At 43.6% G+C, this 19,296-nt stretch overlaps 1 protein-coding gene across 2 annotated transcripts in view; it reads left to right on the top strand.

The window, feature by feature from the left end:
• FAXC (failed axon connections homolog, metaxin like GST domain containing) overlaps positions 1-19,296 on the top strand; it is a 73,194-nt gene that overhangs the window by 39,895 nt on the left and 14,003 nt on the right. For both annotated transcript variants that reach the window (XM_032858176.1, XM_032858175.1), the window contains one exon: positions 18,514-18,630. In XM_032858176.1, coding sequence (XP_032714067.1) covers positions 18,514-18,630 — 117 coding nt within the window. The remainder of the gene's footprint in view (positions 1-18,513; positions 18,631-19,296) is intronic.

Genomic DNA, 19,296 nt, shown 5'->3' with positions numbered 1-19,296 from the left:
CCTTTTCCATTCTCACTGTGGCTATCTCAGTGGGTATAAATATGTTGGTTATTCATGAAAACAACAAAAAAAGGACTTCTAGCACAACACAATTAAATGCTAATGAGTACCAAGTGTTTAGAAATCTTTGTGGCTTATTTCGCAGCACAGATTGGTTGGTATAAATCTGACGGAAGGAACCTGATCTCTATCCTGGGGGCATTCTGTCTGTTTTTTACTCTGAGAGAGGTCTTTGACTTTGTGTTTAAAATATCAGGGTTCCAGTTCCTGAATGATTAGAATAAAAGAATGAAAAATTCGCAAGATAGCACCCTATGGATAACAGGCTTTTAAAATCTTCACCAGCACACGTCCTTTCCTCGTTGCCAGATACGGAAGCCTTTCCACCTTGTGTTCTGTTTGGGCTGATTTTTGCCTGGATAGAATTCACTGAGTAGACTGTCTAACTCAGGGAGGAATTACAGAACAATGATGGCCTGATGTATCGTAAAATTAAGTCCTTGGTGAATCCACCCACATTTTTATTTAAAATTTTCAATTTGTATGAAAAAGACTAATCAGCATTTAAAACATTAGGAAAAAATGTAGGTATCTTTCATCATTCTGTCATCTAACTCAGTAAAGATTTTCTATTTCCCTGTATCTTCTATATGCATATTTTTAGAAAATATCATTTCTGATGGATACATATCTTTGTATTTTGCTCATTCTTTTAAAGCAAATGCTGAAATGTGCTTTACTTTTGAGGAATTATTTACTTTAAATAGACTCACAGGAGTGAAATTACTGGGTGAAAGATTATGAACATCGTTAGGTTTGTTTCTAGGCATTGCCATGGTGTTTTCCAAAAGAGAAGCACAGGTTTACAAAGTGACCAGTAAAAGTCTGAGCTACCAGTTTCACTGAAGGCTTACCAGTAATCGTTCTGATTCCTAAAGGAAAAAAAAAAATCATTTACCACTTTACTCATTATAAACTGTTATCTTCAGTTTAGTCTGTATTCTGATTCTTTAATCACCTGTAAGAAATATTTTTTCTTTTTTTTTCCTAATTGTTTCTTATGTGAATCAGCTGTTTGAATTTTTTGTCCATTTTTCTACTGAATTTGAGGTTTCCTTTAAAATGTAATTGATCTATTTATATCTCACTGAGTTCTACTCTCAGTGATGTCTGAGGCAAATATTTTCTCAATCTCACTTGGAATCTTAAAAGATGTATGCATGTGGACAGTCTGACTTGTGGTTATCCTCAGCCATCCTGACCCCACTGTAGGCATCCACGGTGCTTGTGTGGGTGCTTGTCCAACTACTCCTAGTCCCGAACCCAACCCTGAAGAAACCTCTGCTCCTTCCACTGAGCTGCCTGCCTTCTCCTTGAGGCCGGCTTCAGACCTGGGGCTACTGACTTCCGACCAGGACCCCAGAGTCTGCTGGAGCACCCTGTGTAGCCCACCTCCCTCCCAAACTTGATTACTGCCTGCCTCTCAACCTCAGGCTCCTTTCTCCTACAGGTTCTCATCACCCCGCCATCTTGTTAGCCCCCACTTCTCCGTTCCACTTCTCCGTTTACTTCTCTTTCACTCAGCCTAGCCTGTGATCTGTCATGGAAGCTACTCTCATCACTAGTAGCCCCCATTTGGTCACCTTCCCCAGCTAGCAGTGCTCCAGGTGACCTGGTCAGCCTCGCTCTGTGGAGTCCTGCCCCCTCCCTTCCTTCTTCAGGAGTTTGAATTCAAATTCTTTCTTTCCTCTCTTCAACATTTATTTCTTTACAGATTCCTCCTACTTACCATGTAAGTCTCTCCTTCCCTTAAAAACACCACTCCAGTTCTGTCCTGTCTCTTGCCTTCCCTTCGCACAGTTTATCTGAAAAGCCACAAGTCACACTCACTTCCCATTCGCTTCTAGCCCCTGCCCCACAGTTGCTCTTGAAAGGGTAAAGAACAACCTGCCTGTTCACCAGATCTGCTTAAGAGCCTTATTTTTATGTCCGTTTTTATTTTGACCTTTTGGAAGTGGGAAATGTCAGCCCGAGGGAGAGGCTGAGAAGGCTCTCTCCCCTGCTATAGGCTAAGGGAAATAAGTTTTTTAGGTGTGTTGAAGAACAGAGGATTGGGGCGTCTGGGTCCTGCACTTGGTTAGGCAACCGACTCCTGGTCTTGGCTTAGGTCATGATCTCAGGGTCCTGGGATCCAGCCCCCACCTTGGGCTCTGCTCAGCCTGCTGGAGTTTCTCTCTTCCTCATCCTCTCCCTCCCCCTTTACTCTTCCCCTGTGAGTACATTTGTGCACACCTGCCCTCCCGTTCTGGCTCAAGTAAGTAAGTAAATAAATAAATAAAAATTTTAAAAAAAGAACAAAGGATTCAGGCTTTTTCTTTCTCTGGAGGCTTCATCCTCCATTTTCAACTCCTCAGATTCCCAGGCACACTGAGGAGGCATTAGTGTCCTGCTGTTTCAGCTGGGGCTCCCGTTCTTGGCTGTAACCTGCCAACACTTGCAGGCACTTCATTTTTATTAACTCATTAGTGCTCATGAAGATCTTTTTTCCATGAAGAAATTTAGGCACAAGGAGGCGGCTTCCCAAGGAACAGTTGGCTAGCAAATGGTGGAGCTTGGATTGGACCTGACTGGTCTGGGAGAAGCCAGAAGTCCTTGCTGGACACTTTTTTAGCCTTTATCTTACTTATTGGATCTGTCAGACCCCCTTTTCCTGTTTTTCCTTTGCAGGTTCCTAAAATACCGATGATGGAGGGAATGAGAAATTCTTTTCTATTCTTTAAGGGTCCTTTAGCTGGACTAAAAATTAAATTTACTAAGCTAGATTAACAGGAGGGAAAAAAAAGTTTTATTACATGTGCAGAGAGGCCCAATAATGAAATTGAGAGTGAAAGAAATGACCAAGGCAGGCAGTTTTTATATTTTTTAGACAAAGAGACAATAAATCTGAGGAACTGAGAGGAAAAAAAAACCCTTGGGAGCTTCGGTTAGTAAAGAATTCTGAACAGAATTTGGGCTGGGGTAGTAAATTAGTAAGAAGTAACACAGGTTGTTTATATAGCCTTCTTGGCTCTAAATTTCCCATCTCCAGTGGTAAGATTGTTTCTTTAACTCCTGGAAGACAGGGACGACATCTTTCACGTGGGAGATTTATTTCCTGTTTTCAGGGGGATAGGAGGGGCTGAGTGTGCTTGCACTGGCTGTCTCTGGGTCACTTTTATACAAAATAATCAATACGTCAAAGTGGCATGTTTTGGGGCAGCCTGCCCTTAGCCCCTGCAAGCATTCCTAGGATTCCATTCCCCGCCCTCCTGAGTCCAGCTCTTTTCTTATTTTCACTTAGATGTCCCATAGCCACCTAAATTCAGCACATCCTGAAAGAACTCACCCTCCCACCAGACCAGCACATCTTCCTGTGACCTCTCTGTGAATGGCATTGTCATCCATTCATTTATTCAGGTTGGATGCTAAAAAGCCATTCTAGATTTCTCCTTTTCCAGGAAGGAGATCTTCCACCTGGCTTCCAAAGTCCTATACTGCTGGAGCCCCGCCTTCTTTCCAATGTCATTTCTTTCTTTCCTTTTTTTTTTTTTATTTTTAAAGAGGGAGAGAAAGGGTGGGGAGGGGCAGAGGGAGAGAGAGAATTTATTTTATTTTATTTTATTATTTTTTAGAGAGAGGGAGAGAGAGAGAGAGAATCTTAAGCAGGCTCCATGCCCAGCACAGAGCCAGAGCCCTATGCAGGGCTCGATCTTAGGACCCTGAGATTGACCTGAGTAGAAATCCAGAGTCAGACACTTAACTGACTAAGCCACCCAGGTGCCCATCCAGTCTCATTTCTTAAGCTTCACCCCTTGCCCATTATATGCCAGCCACACTTGTCTTCTTTCTGCTTCGCAAACCCACTGAACTTATTCTGACTTTAGGGCATTTGTCTTGGCCATTCCTTGTGCCTAACATTCTCATCCTCAAGATCTTTGCATTGCTAGACCCTCCTTGACATTTGTATCTCTGGGTAAATAATCACCTCCACAGAGAGGCCTTCCCTGACTGACGTAGCTATTTAATGTAGCTGCCAGTCACCCGCTAGCATGGCACTTGACTTTAATTCTCTGCACTGCTCTTATCACTTATTGATTGATTGGTTTATCAACGCTCTGTGTGATGTAAACTCCACGAGAGCAGTGACCTTGTCTGTTCTGTTAGTCCCTATATCCCAAGCATCCAGAGCTGTCTTGCATATCATCAAAATAATATTGACAAGAGCTGACGTATATGGAGCATTGCCAATGTGCTTAAGCAAATAGTATATATTATATATTATACCCTCATATAGTAATCCTTACTTTCATAATATGCATAATATTTAGTCCACATTGATTATATAATTTAACATTATACATATATATGATATAAAATATCTAAGATATATATGATATGTACATATATGTGTATGCATATGTGTGTGTATGTCCCAACAGTAATGTAATAACAATATCTATGCTTAGGTGATTTGATGAGAATTAAATGAGGCAGGAACTATTCTCATTAATTCTCACCAAATGTAGATGAGGATAGTTATATTGTGATTAATTTCAGTAGTAGTATGTCTGGTTTGTCAGTGAGGAAACAGAAACGTAGTGGTTAACTAACTGACCCAAGGCCACAGAGCTAACAAGCTGTGGGGTCAGGCTTGGACCTCGGTTTCGGACTCTAGAGCTGAAGGGTTGGGTATACCTCATCACCGGGGTGTTCCCCAAATCCCTTCATCTCCTTTCTGCCCCACAGCTGGAGGAGGGGCACCCCATGTCTCTCACCTAGATTTTGCCAAAGCTTCTTAGCTGGTGTCCCAACCTCTTGGTTTGCTTTTTTAATTTTACTAGTGTTTAATCTAAAATGCAAATCAGAACTGGAGGCTCCCGGTCTTGTAGACTAAAATCCAAACTCCCTTTTCTTTACAACCTGAATTCTGCTCACGTGTCTGCCCTCATTTCCCGCGTCTCCCTCTCACACGCATTTATTTCCCCCCGGGGTTTCTGAAGCACACGCTGCTCTTTTGCAGTTTTGTGCCTTCGCGTAGCCTTTTCCCTTGCCTTGCTTCATCCCACAGTCTCAAGTTTTCTTTCTACTTAGAAACTTCCTTAATGTTCTCTTCAATCTCCTCCAGCCCCATGAGGCTACCTACATTGAGTGTTTCTCTTCTCTCCTGTTTCATTTTGTGCAGACTTCCATCATGGAAATACTATGTTGAGCTTGTCTAGGCTCCTCCTATGCTCCCTCCACCCACCCTGACCTGAACTTTCCCCCAGTCTTGCCTGGGAACATTATCATTTTGAAAGAATTGGCTGACTGACTTCCCTCTGACCCTGGTACCTAACAGAAGGCCTGGTAAAATAGTAGGCACTCCATAACTGCTGAATGAATACTAACTTTCAAAAGGCAGTTGAAGCAATCCACAGATAAGAGAGGGCATAGTCAACCATAATATAAAACTTTCAGAAACCAATTGAAAAAATCACTTTCTTGGAATGAGTTTATTCCTGGAGTTGGGCACAATTGACTACTGAGATAGAAAGGGAAACTTGAACTCAGGACCCTGAGATCAAGAGTTGCATTCTCTACAGACTGAGCCTGCCAGGTGCCCCTTTATAGACCGTGTTTTTGAATGTAAACATTTGTAAGTTTTCCTTGATAAAAGCTCAAGATTTAGCACTGAATTGCTGTTCCGAAGGCATTTTTCTGGGGACTACTTTAATGTAGTTCCTGTATATATTTTTTCCTGATACAATTTATTACAGGGATTGAGATTGGAGAGCCTAGAGATTTTGATAACTTACCCAACAACCATAGTACAGGCACCTCATAGACCCACCTTTCAGTGTAGGTTAGTTCTAGGGGGAGAAGTTGAGGGCAAACTTCAGCTAGTTCTGAGTCAGCTGTTTTACATTGAACTCTGTGGTGACGTAGCTCTTCCATATTGTTGGTTAAAGAGGGTTTTCCCTGCATTAGGAATCTGGTGGTCTAGCCTTGGATTTTCTCTTATGAGAACTTAAGGATCTGACTTGTTGGGCTGTTAGGAGGCCCTCCTGCCTCCATAGAGCAGTGAGCTGTAGCTCTCTGTGACAAGGCCAAAATAGCTTAAATACCTATACAACACCTTGGTTGAGCCCCAGAGTTCTACATCCTAGAGATCTATGCCATCAAATATGGGAGGGGTGACTCTGGTCCAAAAGATTTAAGGGCAAGGTATTATAAAATAGTTGCCATTCACTGAGAAATATATTTACTGTGTACCTACTGTGTACAGGGCAAGGGGCTGGGTATTGGGTGTACTGTGTTAACATTTGAGTAGGGCTCATTGTCTAATATGATTTTGTTCTTCACTGAGTTCACAATCTAGACAAAGTCACAAGGAACCATTCCAATGATACTGGCAGGACCCCTACTTATCAAATAACCCCGAAGTAGCTGAGTTCATTTAACCATTAGATTGCGTGGGGGGGAGTGATTAGTGTTGTACATTTAAACATTGAGGGACATCTGCCAAATGTTATAATTCAACATAATATAGAATTTTGCCTTGTTGATGCAGTTTTCCCCCTTGATCCACTGTTACTGAAAAAGTTCAGGTAATTTTGATTTTTTTTATTAGGAAAATTTTCAAACACACAGGAAAGTATAATAGTACAATGAATAACTTTTTATAATCATCACCTTGATTTCATAGTTGTTAATATTTTGTCATATTGCTTCAACAGTTTCTTTTTCTTTTTTTTTTTTTTTTAGTGTGCATTTTAGAATAAATTATAGTTATCATGACATTTAACCTCCAGACACTGGACTGTAGCTCCAATAATTCCTTCTGTAGTAGGCAGCCTCCAAGATGGCCCCCGGTGTTCCCTGCCTTCTGTGTAATCATCTTCTTGTGTAATTCCCTCCCCCTGAGTATAAGCTGGATTTATTGATTTGTTCCCAACAAATAGGATATGGCAAAAACAATGGACTATCCTTTCCAAGATGAGGTCATAAAAAGACTGTACTTCCATCTTGGGCATCTTCTCTCTCCTGCTGTTGCTCTCACTCACACTGTTATGAGCTCCTCTGTAGAGAGGTCCATGTGTCAGGGAATGAATATCTCTGGCCAAGAGTCAGTGAGCCCCTGAGGCCTGTTGACAGCCATGGGAGTGAGTTTGGAAACGCTCTCCCTGAGTCAAGCCTTGAGGTTACTGCAACCCTGAATAACTTCTTGATTAAATCAGTGAGACGCTCTGTGCTAGGGGTACCCAGCTGAGGCTGCCTGGATTCTTGACCCATGGAAATTGTGAGGTAATAAATGTCTGTTGTTTTAAGCTGCTACATTTAGGGGTACTTTCGTATTCAGCAACAATAAGTACACGGACATAACTCTGATCCTATGAATCCCTGTAGGAGACTCTTCCAGCTGCTGCTGAGTTGTGAAGAGTGAAGCCAGGTTGTCAGCAGAGGAAAGAGCACTTATCCTGTGATGGTGGGTGGCACACATCAGATCTCAGTTGCCTCAAGTTGTTTAAATAAAAGGTTTTACATCTTTTAGAAGTAGAATCTTATCTTTCTGTCTCTCAAGATACTATTATTATTGCCCATTCTGATTTTTAAGGGATTATTTTCATCTTGGCTCTGAAGAAATCTGTATCTATGCCAAAGTAATAGAGCTTGGCATGTGGGAGGCTTCTGTCTCTGGATTCGGTGATCTTTGACAAAGCAGTCTGCTCTGAGGAGAGAGCTATGGGGCACATTTTAACCCATCTAATGGTTAGGATACGTGGAGGAAAGCATTCAGTATAGGAGTAATAGGTCTCCTATAAAGTAGGGTAAAGACTCAGTCCTGCATTAAGCATCACACAGAATTTTGATAGGATGTTTACCATAGTCATGGGTATATCATTTGAGAGTATATGGGATTCCTTGATTGATTGATTAATTGATTGAGGGGTAGTGGAGGGGCTCAGGGAAATGGAGAAGACACCCCCAAGCAGGCTTCATGCCCAGCATGGGGCACAGTGTGGGGCTCAATCCCATGACCCTGAGATCATGACCTGAGCCAAAATCAGAGTCGGACGCTTAGCCAACGGAGTCACCCAGGCGCCCCATGATTCCCATTCTGTGATAATTTGATTTCACTTCAAGAGATCTGTGCCTATTGAGTGAATCTGAGTAAGATCCATCACTCCGGGCAGGCCTTAAACAGTTGTGGTGGTTAGAGATCTTTACCCATTTTTGGTGCTTGCTCTGATGTTTGAAGATGGTTGAGGATCCTGGGTTCCAACTAAGGTGAGACCTGAGATCCACAAAATGAATACAAGTTCTTCATGATTGTGGAGTCTGCCCCCGTGGCCCTGACGCCAAACACAAAACCTCCCATGGGAATCTATGACTAGTCAGCTATCTCAGAAGGATCAGTTCCTTACAGAAGGATTTGAACTTAAATTTTGATGTGACATTAAGTTCTGCCTGATATATTGTTTCATTAGCCAAACCAGAATGTGGGAGCTACCAGATAGTCTTTATTGAATAAAGAGATGGAACAACTGATTCCTTTGTCCAAACACAAGGCAGCCAAGGCTGAAATGAAATTAAGGGGAAAGCCTCTCCTGGGATGTAGTTTGAGTGATCTCTGTTCTTTACCCTCAGAAGGTATACTAGGGAAGGGGAGACTGGGGAGACCCAGTGACTTTCATACCCCTCAGATTTCAGACCAATGTGTAGTCAGACTCAGAAGCAACAATATGGCAGCCACTTCAAGGAGAAAGAAATAAGGCGGATCATTGGTGAGTCAGTAACCTTACGTCACCATTAGAGATGTAGTTGTAGTTTGTTCTGATTTCCAGGTGGCGTTGTTTGTTGATATTAAATTAGGATGTGAGACTGACCAGGCATTTGCCTCCTCCTGAGGAATACTTTCCTAATATAGATTTCCCATGTGTGAAGTTTTTCCACAACTGGTGCCAATCCTTTATCCCAGTTTTCTAAAGTTATAGCATATGCCCATGGAGGCTTTGGGTATGTGGAAGTCAGAGGTGCTCAGTCACCTCCAGAGGGCTGACGCACAGAAGAGCAAGTGCAGCTCTTTCTTATTGTGGGGAAGAGATGTTCTTCCTGTCTCATCCTAGGGAATCTGAAGAAGTGAGGTGATTGGTTTTGGTCAGTGGAGACACGGTTAAGATCATACCAGCTGAGAAAAATTCTTTCTGTGAGTTCTTTCAGAGAATCCTACAGAAAATTGCAGGAGTATCTGGTTGCTTTCCAAAAATTAAATCTGAGGAGGGATTAAATGTAGGTGCTGCTTCTGGTGTGTTCCCCAATGGTTTATAACCTCACATATAAGATAGCAACACTTTTCTCCCCATAACGGAAAGAATCACATGCACAGCAATTTTAGAATATGCTGGGAGTATGAGCAAGAGCTCTTTAAAGGAAGTCGCCTGACAAAGGGAGTCTGATCAGGAGTGTAACAGAATAGAAAGTAGATTTTATTTCTCCCTGTAGCTTTGCTCTTTTGGAGATTCACATGCAGAAAAAGAGCTTAATGTGCTTTCTTCGATGGTTGGATGTAACCTGTACTATCTTTGGGGAAAGTGTTAAAAAATCCTTTTTCCCCCAATTTTCCCCAAATTCCCAGTTAACTAAAGGTGAGAGAAGGACAACAGGAAATATGGGTGATGCCCTCATTGACTTCACTGGACTTTTCTGCTTATAAGCATGTCAATGCTCAAGTATAAGGAACCGTGTAGTTGAAATATACAATTACTCTTTATTTCTTAGACTAATAGAAAAATATGTGCTTGAAAATTTTTTGACTATTTTATTTCATTTCTCTCTTGAACTTATATTTTCTAGCAAAGCCCTTTCTCTGCCACTTATAAGAAATTTACCTAAATGATAGAAGCAGAATTGACAGTGATCAGTGGAAAACAGGAACAAAATTAGTAAGGGAAGGAACAGATATGAGTCAGAGGTTCATTTCTACAGTGATTTCCAAAACCTTGAAGTAAACTTTCTACCCACAATTCCATAGTGATATATGTGCCCATGGTCAGCTTTTGCTTAGAAGTATGTTAGTGGAGATTTACTTTCCTAGGAATGGGTAGAGTAAATATGGCCATAAATTCTTTGTGTGATCCCAGAGGAAAGAACTGGGATCAGTGATGGAATTTCTAAGGAGTCATATTTTGTTTCAGTGTAAGCAACTGTCTAATTGTAGACTAGTCTGTCCTGCCCAAGAAGGGATAGAGATGTCTCTAGCAGGGCGAGGGCTGGGACATATGGGGTGGGGAAGTGGGAGAAGAGATTTCTATCCTGGGAGAGATATTGGACTGGTTCTGTCCATGGTCAGTACTTGTGTTCTGATTACTGGTGATGAGTAGAAGATCATTTCTAATGTTAAAATAGCACTGCTAGTTTGCAAAGTACTTTCACATTATTCTATCTTGTAATACTTACAATAAATAGCTTTCCATTTTAAGAAAGGACAAAGATCACACATAATTAAGGCTATGACCACCTAATTGACAATTTCTACTGTGATAGGTACCCAATGGACGGAAAAGTAAAACTGAGGGTTATTTGCCCTCAAAGAGCTGAAAAACTACTTGAGGAGATAGTGCACACACACAGGGCAGACTATGAAATAGCATGTGGGAATTACCTATTGGTGCGCTAGATCCGTGGTTCTCAAAGGGTGTTCTCTGGACCAACAGCATCAGCATTATCTGGGATCTGTTAGAAATACAGTTTTTTTTTTTTTTTTTTTTTTTTTAAGTTGGCTCCATCATGGAGCCTAGTGCAGGGATTGAACTCACGATCCTGAGATCAGGACCTGAGTTGAGATCAAGAGGAGTTGGATGCTTAACCAATTGAGCCATGCAGGCACCCTGTAGAAATGCATTCTTGAGTCACACTCCGTACCTGCCGAATCAGAAATTCCAGGTGGGAGGTGGCGGTGTCATTCCGTGTTTCTGAAAAGGCCTCCAGGTGATTCTGAAGCATGCCCGAGTTCAAGACCGCTGATCTAGTCCAGACCACTACTTCTCAAACTCTGGCACGATAAGAATCCCTTGGAACAGTGCTATTTAAAAAAAATTTTTTTTTCAAGTTTTTATTCAAATTCTAGTTAGTTAACATAGATGATAAAATTGCACCTGAAACTGCTGCCTGAAATATGGCCCACGGACTGCAGGCTCTCCAAGGTGGTTTTTACTGACCTGAAAACTTGTTAAAACACAGATTTTCCAGTCCCGCTCCCAGACATTCTCATTCAGTAGATGGGACTTGAGAGTGTGTGATGCTGAGGGACTCAGACTGCTCTCTGAGCAGCGGTGCTCTGAGTGGTCGTGCCCCTGGGGCTTAGTGGAGCGCCCAGGGGGAGGGACTTGTGTGCCAGGACCATGCGCGTGGTCTTCGCAGAGTGGAGGACGGAAGACCTGAACTGAGTCTGATGGGAAGGTTTAGGTTGGCTAAGAGGAAGTTATTTGATGCAGGGGTGGAGGGGAGGGTGGGATGAGCACCGAGCGTGCGTGACGGAAGTAGAGCATTCCGGCTGGTCAGACCTCGGCTCCTTGTGCCTGGGACTGGGGGGAGTTAACAGCTGTCAGCTCTCACGCATCCTCCCCGAGGAGAGGGAGCAGGAAACAGCCTAGGACCAGGAGCACTTTCTTAGTTGCGTTGTTACATGGTCCCGCCCTCTGAGTGGGACTTGTAAGACCCATTATCACGCTCTTCTTTTCTCCTCTTGCCTTGGTTCCCCTGCTCAGCGAGGCTGCTTTGTTTCAACTCCACAGCTCGTTCTCTCAGTTTGGCCTGAATCTTCAGGCTTGGATTCTGACCGTTCTTCTCAGACTCCATGTGAATTTAGTTCTCCCTGGACAACTGTGTGGCTCCGCTCTCCGTACTCACCCTTCCCCATCATGGCCCACCCATCCCCTCAGGCAGTCCTTGGTGAGGGGGAGGAAGCTGGCCAACGTGCTCTGTCTTCTTCCATATACTCTCATCTTTGTTGTGTCCTGGTGTCTCCTGGTCAGCCCTGTGTTGCTGTCCACGACAGAAGTGGAAGATAGTGTGGCAAGAGCCGGCTCAGGCTTGGAGGTCAGGGTAAGCAACCTTGGATGAATGGGGTCACTTGAGATTTTGACCAGTGATCTTATAAAATCCAATCACAGCTCAAGTCTGAGGTACAAAGAGCAAATATCCTTTAGGGCTCCAGAACATTTTTGTTATTCTTGACTTCACACTCCCCACTCAATTTGTGGTCATCCTTGGGGGCCCCAATGGTTACTGCAACTGCATCACGGCTTTTGCCATGGAGAAGAGCTGCCTAGACCACCCAAGAGAGGTAGGATCAGATTCTGGAAATACCGAGGACTAGCTAGTATCCCCTGCCCTCAGTGCGGCCAACTCTAATTGCCCCTGCCGTGGGCGCGTCTGTTTGGCCCCTCTCCCCTGACTGTTCGGTCACTGTCCTTGCATGTCCTCACTGGTCTCTGCTCCCTAATGGCTACTTGAAGATCCAGGCATGGAGTCCTGTGAAATCACCCTGGGCACCCGAAGTCACCTTGCCTTCATTGGCTGGATGTACTTCACACTCTCCTGCGATGTGGGCTTGCTCTCACAGTCAGGAGGGCTCTGCACCCTCATGGAGGTTTTCTAGGCACGTAGAGACTGGCCTCTGGTGGAGAATCTCTCAGGGAGCTTGATATCCCTCACCTCCTAGGGTTTCTGATATTTTCAACCTTCATTTCTGCTCACCAGTGTTCTGGTCCTCACTCCCAACCTGGAGGCTGGCAAGGAGTCACAGGTACTCAGGTTTCTCTCAGCTGCTTCTGTCCCTCCCTATAGAAGCCAGTGGGGATAGTTTACCTACTGAAAAGGAAGCTTGAGTTGCCTTGTCCCCCAAGCCTGTTCTTCCAGTGCCCTTCAGAAATGCCCTTAGTGTTTTGTTTTTGCAACGTCTGGCTGCAAGATCTGGAACCACTTGGTGAAAGCTGGGAGTGTTGCAGTCTTGAGAGACCTTAGCTCGGCCTCTTTGTCTCTAAGCAGAGTCAAATCTAAATTCAATTTCCCTCTTAAAATGACTTCCTGCCAGGGTCCAAAAGGCCAAAGCTAGAACAATTTGAGCGATAAAATATATAATGAAAGTACTGGATTATAAGCCATAGAATAAAATAAGTATTGATGAACACATACATAAATAAATAATTGAATACATTAGTAAATGGGGGATGCAGGGAGTAGTAGAATTCTAATCAATAAATGTAGAAGGAGTGAGAAAAATAGAAAATCCTGACGAGGCAAACATAATAATAATTGTTTCAGAAAACATCCCCTAGTGGATGCTGAAATCAGTGGGCCAGACTTTGCAAGGAAACATGGTATTCATACAGTTTCAAAAGATCTCATCCAGGATTATTAGTTGCAAAGGAAAAGTAGTACCGGTACAGTGAGGAAACCTCACAGGTACCACCTTCACCACATATTCACAGTTCACATCACCGTGATAAGACACATGGACATTATGGTCCTTCTGATAGGAGGCCCTGAGGAGATATATTAGTCAGGTTTCTTCAGAGAAACAGACCAGTAGGATGTATGTAAATATATACATATATATTTGGGGTATATATATATATTTAGTATAAAAATTTGTAAGGAGGTTATAGAAGCTGACCTGTCTCAAGGTCTTCAGGGTGACCCCATGCTGGAGACCCAGGAGAGCTGAGGGTATGGTTCCAATCCAAAGGCCTGCAGGCTCAGCACCCAGGAAGAGCCCATGTTTCCGCCTGAGTCCAAAGGCAGGTAAAACCCCCTGTTCCCCTTTGAAGGCAGAAGGATTTCTCCCTTAGGAGAATTCTTAGGAATTCTTAGGAATTCTTCCTGGGGAGAGTCAGCACTGCCCCCCCCCCCCCGACTTTTTAAAAAGGCCTTCAACATTGGATGAGGCCCACCCACACCAGAGAGGGTAATCTGCGATACTCAGTCTGCCACTTAAATGTTAACCTCATCCAAAACACCCTCACAAAAACACCCAGAATTATGTTTGGCCAAATAAGCACTCCACGACCCAGTCACATAGACACATAACAGTAGCCATCACCGAAGGTGACATTAGGACTTCCATGGGATTCTTGGCAAAAATATGTGACCTGATCTAATCATGAAAAACCGTAAGTGAACTCAAATTGATGAACGTTGTACAAAATAACTGACCAGTATTCTTTATAAGTCTCAGGGTTATGCAAGACAAGGAGAGACTGGGGCGTTTGCCGATTGGAGGAGAGAGTAAGGACACCTATAAGCAGTATGGGATCCTAGATTGGCTCTTGCAACACAAAAGGGTATTATTGAAAAATGAATAAAATGTGAATGGAGTCTATAGTGCGGTTAATAGTGTGTTAATGTTAATTTCTTAGTTTTGATACTTGGACTGTGGTAGTCTAAGATATTGATATTGGCCGAAGCCAGCTGAGGGGTACACAGGAGCTCTGTTATTTTTGTAGCTTTTCTGTAAGTCTAAAATCCTTTCAAGATCAAGTTTTTAAAAAGCTTTCTGCCATTTGGTACCTGAGCACTTTTCAGTAACAGTACATTTTTACAGTAACAGTAAATTTTTAAAAATATTTTGATATTTTTAAATTTATTACTGGTGTGTGTGTGATTTTGAGTCTACCATTCAACATTTTCCACAAATGCTAAATTCTATCAGTTTTTTTGGAAGCACCTTTAAAAAGTCCTAGACTTCTTTTCTTTCTTTTTTTCTGTTTTCCGTAATTCTCCCTTTCTAAAGCAGTGTTTTTGGTAAATGATTACAGCTCAACCCTCCAGGGGGTATTAACCTCTGAGATGATGACCCGTGGGGCCCATTTACACAGAACAAGGAGCCTGCGGCCGGAGGTCTGAAGACCTGGGAGCCAGCCTTCTTAGTCCAGTTCTGTTAGTAACTAAATCCATGACTTTTCGGTGTTAATGTTCTGATGCCAAATGGGAAATTCAGGTTAGATACTATACGCATAGTTGATGTATGTATTCAAATGATTGCTTTTTTTTTTTTTTTAAAGATTTTATTCATTTATTTGTCAGAGAGAGAGAGAGCACAAGCAGGGAGAAAGGCAGAGGGAGAAGCAGTCTCCCCCTTTTTATTTTTTAAACATTTTATTTATTTATTTGACAGAGAAAGAGATCACAAGTAGGCAGAGAGAGAGAGAAGCAGGCTCCCTGCCAAGCAGAGATCCCGATGCGGGGCTCGATCCCAGGACCCTGGGATCATGACCTGAGCTGAAGACAAATCCTTAATCCAATGAGCCACCCAGGTGTCCCCAAATGATTGCATTTTTTAATTATTTTTTTTTCTTTTTATCAAGGTCCCAGGTGCTCTATTTTTAGGTTCCCAAGTTTTTGTTTTGTTCTGTTTTATCCATATTTTTTTTCCCCTCTTGCCTCCAAAGTCTTTGGGTTCTACAACAGCTCTCGATTTACACACTTCATTCTGGCATTTTCCTTAGACAATCCCTCTTCCGCTCTCTCTTTTTTTAAATCAAATTAAGGAGATCAACATTTTCTTTTTTTTCTTTTGAGCAGGAAGCCCCTGCAACTGTCCTCTGTCTTGTTTGTCTTCTCTCTGAACAGTGTGTGGTCCTTTTCACAGTTGTGCCTCCAGCTGTCTCATGGCTTCTGCGCTGTGGCTTCTCAACATTTGGGCCTCGACTGGGCTGAGCCCTGGCACCATCCTATAGGATCACTGGTGGGCAGGCCCCTCCTGCCCACACACGGTGGCATGAGAGCTCAGGGTCAGGGTCCCTTGGCCAACCTGCATCACTAATACCAGCACTGAGGCCAGGGCATGGAGCCAGCAGGGAGCATTAAGGAATAACTGATACTTTTTAAAAAAATTTAGGATTTTATTTTTTTAGAGAGAGAGTAGAGAGTGGTGGGGAGGAGCAGACAGGGAGGGAGACGGGAGAGAAAAAAATTTTTTTTTAAAGATTTTATTTATTAGAGTGAGCATGTGTGCAGGTGCACAAGTGGGGAGAGGGGCTGAGGGAGAGGGAGAAGCAGACTCCCTGACGAGCAGGGAGCCTGACTCGGGGCTCAATCCAAGGACCTTGGGATCATGACCTGAGCCAAAGGCAGATGCTTAACGGACTGAGCCGCCCAGGTGCCCCAGAGAGAGAATCTTGAACAGATTCTGCTTCCAGAGCCCAAGGTGGGGCTCAGTCTCACGACCTTGAGACTATGACCTGACCTGAAACCAAGAGGCGGACACAACCAACTGAGCCACCCAGGTGCCCCAGGAAAATAACTGACACTCTTGAGAACAGATGATTTACCCAGGTTTGCTTTGTTATTTTTGTCAAGGGATGGACCACTTGCTTGTCCTCACCGGAATAGACAGTTTGGTTAGGTTCAGGATATTGTGGGGTATTCCTTGGTTCCTGTGGAATACAGAGTAGAAGTGATCTTTTTAAAGATAACTTCCAGCTCCATTTGTTGTTTTTTTGTTGTTTTCAACTTATTTTAAAAATTGAGATATAATTGACATAAAACATTATGTAAGTTTAAGATCAACAAATGTTGATCTGATACATTTCCGTATGCTTGTATCATACTGTGTCAGTCTGTTAACTCTCATTCCCAACTCCAGCCATTTCTCCTTCTAGCTCATTTATATGCAAGAATCAGATACTTAATTTTATCAGCGTGCCCCTCAAAAACGGTGAAATGGGTGCAGCATTTAGAAACATGCCTGGTATGTAGTATACATTGCATTAGCGTCTGTTTAATAAAAATAAATTATTTTCACTTCCAAAGAACTTGCCATTTAGCTGGAAAGATAAAATGCACAAAGAAACAAGCAAAAACCAACCCGCACGTAGCACAGTATAGAAGAAATGTCACTCGAGAGAGTGGGCAAGAAGAGGTGAGACCTCTCTGCTGTGTGCTCACCTCGAGTCATCTCACTTATTTGCCTAAACAACCGGCAGTTCCTCCCATTTTATGGCTCAAGAAATTAAGGTTAGTAGGTATAAAAGGCCTTACAAGGTTTATGTGTAACCGCAGCATTTGAACACAGGGTTGGCTGAACTGAAGACTTCTGTTAGCACCAGGTAGAATAGACAGGAAGCTTTGGAAGGAGACTCGTGCTGAACCTCGAAGCATGGATAGAATTTACCAGATGGAGAGAAGTGGGGAGCGCGTACAGGTTGTGGGGGGCAGGGAAAAGGGTGGGCACAGCTTGGGCAGAGATGCGTCCTTAGGAAGCATGAAGTGTGCTGGGGAATGGGCAGCGTTGTCCAGGTTTGCTAGAGGGAGGGAGGAGCAGCAGAGAAAACTGGAACCTGGGTTGGAGGCAGAGCCTAATGAGCCTTGAATTCCGAGTTTGGACTTTCTTTCATAACCCATTTCATAGCCCATTGACGGTGTTTGTGAAGGGGAGTGACGTGGTGAAAAGAGGACTTTATGCGATATAAGTCGGGTGGGGTATGGAATGAGCTGGTGAAACAGAGGGGCTGCGCTCGTGAAAGCTACCGCTTGAGGTACCGACATATGGTGCTAAGTGCTCCTCGTGCATGATGCCATTCATCCTGACCATAGCCCTAGAAAATGAGTGTTAATATCATCCCCGTTTTCCAGGTAGGCAAACTGAGGCTCTGAGAGGGTCAGTACCGAGCAGGCTCCCACAGTGAATCACGGTGCTGCCAGGATGTGAATGAGGTGAATCCAGTTCGGCCTGTGTTGCCTCCGTTTGCTACAGCGCCCGTCAGTGGCTCGGCAGACGACCTGGGACAATTGTAACAGGTCGGAGGAGATGGTCCCGGTGATGAAGACTGAGCTGGCTCAACAGTGATGGAAAAGGAGAGATGGGAGCAGGGGTGTGACATATCGTTGTGTGTAAGCCCGATCTCAGGGCTGGGCCTGTAATTCCATAGTTTCTTTTTCTGTAGTCCTTCCCGTGGGAGCTGGTGCTCAGTGCTGAGAACATTGTCAAGACCATGGAACAGCATGGAAAACCTTGCCGTGCAGCCCAGGCTTCTTGAGTTCTTCTGAGGACATGTATTAATTTAATAAAATAAGTGCTGACATTGGTGTGCTGGGTGTGGGTTACCTTTGAGATGGGTTAAGCATATTTCCAGGCATTCTCAAGCATCTCAAGTTTTAATTCCTTGAGTTTGAGACAAGGAGGTGCCTCCAGAGGTCTGTGGGTGATAAGATCTCCCTTTCCCCATGAACCTTCCTCCCTTATGTGCTTTTCTTGATATGTTCCTAGTTACTTCCCTGTTTTGCTACTGTATGGATTGTTCCATCACAGAATTAATTTGCTTCATTTTTGCTTCTTTTTTTTTTAAAGAAAAAGGGGGTACGTGCATTTTGTCTCTGCAAAGCTTTTGACAAGAGTTAAATGAACCTATAATTCGAGTGCGCTGAATGCCACGGTGACCACGTGGGGCGGTGCAGGCCAGCCCAGTGACCTCTCTGCTCTGTCTGCTGCAGGTGACAAGAAGTACATCATGGGGCCCAAGCTTTCTACTCTGGACGCCACCGTCTTTGGACACTTGGCACAGGCAATGTGGACCTTACCTGGGACAAGACCTGAGCGGCTGATCAAAGGCAAGCCCTACAAACCTCTTCAGGCTTTAGGAATTGCTGTGGGGTGAAGGGTACGGGTAACACAATGGAGAATTCTAGGTCTATGCCTGTGAATTTGACTGTGCTTTTTGGAGACACCTAGCTCTGGTGTCCAGGGCTGAGGTCAGTTTATTTAATTTATTATTATTATTATTATTATTATTATTTTTAAAGATTCTATTTATTTATTGACAGAGAGAGAGAGAGAGCGAGAGAGGGAACACAAATGGGAGTAGGTGAGGGAGAAGCAGGCTTCCTGCTGAGCAGGGAACTTGATATGGGGCTTGATCCCAGGATCCTGGGATCATTACCCCAGCCAAAGGCAGACACCTAATGACTGAGCCACCCAGGTGCCCCGGGTCAGTTTATTATGCTCAGGATGTGTAGGGATTGAGGAAGACCAGACTTTCACCTGCCATCTTGCCTAGACCATGTTCTCAACAAAGTTGATGCAAATTGTACTGTGTATTACACCAGCTCCTTACATAGTGGACTTAACACTTGTTGATAACAGGGCTGGGATTCCACCTAGTGCCCTTATTTTGTTGGTCTTCCTTAATTTCCGTGGGACATTGGTGCCGAACCTCACCACTTTCTGTTCTATGTAGTATGGCAGCAAACACGGTGGGCTGGGGCTGATGGACTCAC

This window comes from Lontra canadensis, unplaced genomic scaffold (assembly GCF_010015895.1).
Source record: "Lontra canadensis isolate GAN:19392208 unplaced genomic scaffold, GSC_riverotter_1.0 scaffold14, whole genome shotgun sequence".
In the NCBI taxonomy this organism is placed as follows: domain Eukaryota; kingdom Metazoa; phylum Chordata; class Mammalia; order Carnivora; family Mustelidae; genus Lontra; species Lontra canadensis.
The sequence above is the reverse complement of the archived record's forward strand: the minus strand, read 5'-3'. Positions and strand labels throughout refer to the sequence as shown.